General features: G+C 39.4%; 1 protein-coding gene and 1 long non-coding RNA gene across 2 annotated transcripts in view; both read right to left on the bottom strand.

Annotated features, from left to right (window-relative positions):
* Positions 1-447: 447 nt before the first annotated feature.
* LOC119414413 lies at positions 448-1115 on the bottom strand. The gene is made up of 3 exons (XR_005187000.1): positions 1012-1115; positions 723-831; positions 448-555 (listed from the first exon to the last, which is right to left on the bottom strand). It is a non-coding gene; the product is annotated as an uncharacterized LOC119414413 (long non-coding RNA).
* Positions 1116-1825: 710 nt separating this feature from the next.
* Positions 1826-4598, bottom strand: part of LOC119414891 (lysine-specific demethylase 4A) — a 47557-nt gene continuing 44784 nt past the window's right edge. The window contains exon 10 of the mRNA XM_037682010.1: positions 1826-1829. Within this exon, the coding sequence (XP_037537938.1) occupies positions 1826-1829 (4 nt within the window). The remainder of the gene's footprint in view (positions 1830-4598) is intronic.

Raw genomic sequence — 4598 nt, forward strand, 5'->3', positions numbered from 1 at the left:
TATGTATGTATGTATGTATGTATGTATATATATATATATATATATATATATATATATATATATAAAATAAATAAATAAAAACTATTTACTACTTGCACTACTTCACAGTTTTTCCACATCATGGAGATTCAGGGTACATATCCCCAACAATAAACGAGGGACTAGTGTACTTGAAAAAATAACCCAGGGGAAAAAAACCTTGCCTAAACAATTAATTAAAGCTGATATATCAAAAATACCTCTTTCAGTTATTACTACTGTAAAGGTTTTATGAATTTGTTTGTCTACAAACTAATAAAAAATAAAAAATTACGGGAACCAGACCAAAAATGCAGCATCATAAATTTCTTAAAAGTTAAAACACTGGTTTTATTTTTACCTGATGGTAAGTGTAGAAGAGCAAGCAGATGGAGCAGTAAGGGGGCTGCTGACCCACCCTTTTGTTATATTCCCACTCGACCTGGGGGTTATAAGGTCGACACTGCCACAACTGGGTCAGAGGTTTTGCCCACTCCTCTTTTTCTTCGCGTTCCACCTCAATATCTACTTTTATATCTGAAGACAAAAGGATGAAACAGACAAAAATACAAAAGTTAAACAATGCACCAATGCAAATTTGAAAAATATTGTAAGGTTGAGAATTGTTTAAAAATATATATATATGATGATGAAAACATTGTCAAACTGGCGCACTACATGGGTAGAACCAAACAGCTACAAACCATCATCACTGTAGGCATCTCTGAGCAGAGGGTGATGGCGAGGCAGCTTACAGAGCTGTGTTTCCTGTTTCTTTGCAACTGACTTGCAATACGACTGCTCTTCTGACACCTGCTGGAGCAAAAGATGTTCAGCAAGCTGAAACTTCAGATTCACTTGGTGCAATGAACACATTAGCCACTAGGTCTCTTCATAATAAAGCATATTGGGATCTCTGTACTGGTATATTTACATTTCCAGATGTCAACCAGGTCTCTGAGAATTTGGTTGCAATAAGCAGTAACTACTTACGTAATTATTTTGAGGAATCACTTTCATCACAGCCTGCACTGGGATTCTGACAGGAATGGTGTTTTTCAGGGTGATTATGCCATGAGCCACTAAAGGACACTGGTTACTCTGCATTTTAAACAGCATGAACAGTATGAAATGCTGGGAACAAAATTATTTGACAAAAGTGAATTTTACCACCAGAATAAAAGTTCTAAACTAACGTTTTATTAGTAGAATTAGTTTCAAATAGTGTTATTCAAACATCACGCATGGGAAATGCACGAGTACAGAGACACCAAAGGCTTCTTGTCCTTTTGCCTCCACATATACAGAATGTGTACTAATATGTAAAAATATGTTTCTTAAAGGAATATTTTACATGTTTGGATTAGTGTTCTGTGGAGTCATTAATAGTCAGTAGAGAAAGCCAAGTTGTGATGGACACATGGATGGTTGTGATAGAAATAAGTGGAATGCCCCCTTCAGGTCATGGGGGAGGCTTTGCATGAGTGATGGAGCGGGAGATGAATCGACAAATTTCTCATCCTCAGTAATGAGGACATCAAGGGCATGAGAAGGGTGACTTGAAGAGGGAAAAGCCGAAAGAAGAAGAAAGTAATGAAGGCATTGCTTTGGTTGATCATGATGCAGAAATAATTGAGTCAAAAGTCAAAGTTCTCGATTTACTTCCCTGGCTATGTTCGAACACTCAGCTATGGCCATGAGGTTTCAATCATGACTAAAAGAACAAGATCCTGGACACAAATGGCAGAAATGAGTTTCATTGAAAGGGTGGCTGGGATTGGCCTTAGAGATAGGGCAAGGAGCTCCGTCATCTGGGGAGTTCGAAATAGAGCCGTTGCTCCTCTGCATTGAAATAAGTCAGTTGAGGTGGTGTGGGCATCTGATTAGGATGCCTTCTGGATGCCTCCCTTTGGAAATTTTTCAGACACGTCCAACAGGGAAGAGGACCCGTGGCCAACCCAAAACTCACTGGAGGGGATGTGTATCACTATGAGGAGTAGGAAGTGTTGCTGAGGAGAGGGGTTGTCTGGATTTCTCTCTTGGACCTTTGCCTCCATGACCTGACTACAGTTAAGTGGTAGAAGATTGAGAAGGAGATGGAGTGATTAATGCAGCAGGTAAGATAATGACTATTGATCATATAAAATTGACTAATAATCCAGAGAAGACTTAAAAAAAACTCAGCATTATTGTTTTATCACCAACTTGGCAGAAGTACTGTGCTGTTTTAGAGTCAGATAAGAAAAAGCCACCTTAAATAAACTTATTTTGCTTTTTCAAGTGACCCTAACCTGTTTGCTGCTACAACTAACACTCAGATTTTTATCACATAAAACCAAGATAGAGCTGTTTGAGGTCACTGCTTTGCAAACTGTTATATCAGAAGAATAAAAAGTTTATAATCTAAAGACTGTGTTTGCAATTTTGGTTTACCATAAGTTGTTATAAAAATATTACATAATTTAACTCAAATATAAAGTTCAGGTAATTAAAACGAAACATTTACATGTCTAGACAATTACTGTATATTCCAACATTTAATCTACTCATTAGTACCAACAACTAGAGCCCGACTAATATATCTTAGGGGCAATATTTTAGGGTGATATAGGCATTTGGGGACATATTTGGGGCGGCTGTGGCTGAGTGGTTAGAGCAGTCGTCCTCCAATGTAAGAGCTGGGGGTTCGAATCCACCAGCAGTCACATGCCGAAGTGTCCATGGGCAAGACACTGAATCTCTCATAGCCTCTGATGTGTGTCCCATCGATGTATGAATGTGAGCTAAAGCTCTGATTAGTCTCTTTAGAATGATTTGTTCAATTAGCTTTGTAGAGATCTAGTAGAGTGCTGTTTAAATGGGTAAATGAGGACACAGATTGTGGTGTAAAGTGCTTTGAGAATCTTGATTAGATAGAAAGGCGCTATATAAGTACAGTCCATTTACCATTTACCGTATCGGTATTTGTGATAATTGTCCCATTATGCACCGATATAGAGTATAGACTAATTTTCACCCCTAAAATACTGGGAACCAGCCATAATTGTACAAACCAGATTCCAAAAAAGTTGGGACACTAAACAAATTGTGAATAAAAACTGAATGCAATGATGCTGGTGAAGATTCTCAGTCATCCAGGACATGATGAATTCAAAAAGCGTTCAATACAAAACAACTGGACCAATAAAGTCCAGTTGTTTTTGTATTGAACACTTTTTGAATGAATGCAATGATGTGGAGTCGGCAAATATCAATATTTTATTCGTAAAATAACAGATGACAGATCAAAAGTTTAATCTGAGTAAATGTAACATTTTAAAGGAAAAATATGTTGATTCAAAATTTCACAGTGTCAACAAATCCCAAAAAAGTTGGGACAAGTAGCAATAAGTGGCTGGAAAAAGGAAATTGAGCATATAACGAACAGCTGGAAGACCAATTAACACTAATTAGGTCAATTGACAACATGATTGTGTATAAAAAGAGCTTCTCAGAGTGTCAGGTCGTTTTCACACCAGATCGTCCGGTAGACTCGGTTCGGGACCAATATTCATGACCTTTTGTTTACATTTGAGCTGGTGAGTTTGCATTCACACTGCACTGTGCAGTCGAGTCAACCTGTTGAACCAACCTATTCCCCTGCTCGCCTGTGGGGGCGCTGCACCAATAACTACTGAAAGAAACGACACAAAAACCTCTGAAGACACGTCGTCTTCTTCTTCTGTAAATAAAAATTAAAACGAAGTGGCATCAAGTTTTAACAGTTTTAGGAGTTATATTTTGTCATTTTTCAAAAATGGACTCAGCATGAGCAGAAGATGAGATAGAAGACCACGGAGAATATTGTTTTTCCACACAAGGCAGCTGACGGCTCTACATAAGGTCAGAGAAATGCGTGTTTGTTTACTCTGCGGAGCGGGACTCGGTCTGTTTACATTCACACAGCACTTGAACCGCGCTGGAGTTTGCTTCTACCGGACCGAGACCTAGGTTTTAGCCCGGGCCAGAGTTCGCCTTTTTGTTCCGTGACAGTTCGATGGCGCGTTCACACCTCCCTAAACGAACCGGACTTTCTAGGAAAACGAGCTAGAGTTCGATTAAAGCGGACTAAACAGGGCTAGTGTGAATGCACCCTCAGTGTCTCTCAGAAGCCAAGATGGTAAGAGGATCACCAATTCCACCATTGTTGCGTAGAAAGATTGTGCAGCAATACCAGAATGGTGTTGCCCAGCGAAAAATAGCAAAGACTTTTAAGTTATCATCATCAACCGTGCATAACATCATCAAAAGATTCAGAGAATCTGGAACATTCGCTGTGCGTAAGGGTCAAGGCTGTAAAACTCGACTGGATGCTCGTGATCTCTGGGCCCTTAAATGTCACTGCACCTCAAACAGGAATGCCACTGTCAAGGAAATAACAGAATGGGCTCAGGAATACTTCTAGAAAGCATTGTCAGTGAACACAATCCACCGTGCCATCCGCCGTTGCCAGCTGAAACTCTACAGTGCAAAGAGGAAGCCATTTCTAAACAAGCTCCACAAGCTCAGACGTTTGCACTGGGCCAGGGGTCATTTAAAAT

The sequence above is a fragment of the Nematolebias whitei genome, chromosome 9 (assembly GCF_014905685.2).
Source record: "Nematolebias whitei isolate Nwh7 chromosome 9, NemWhi1, whole genome shotgun sequence".
Classification (NCBI taxonomy): Eukaryota; Metazoa; Chordata; class Actinopteri; order Cyprinodontiformes; family Rivulidae; genus Nematolebias; species Nematolebias whitei.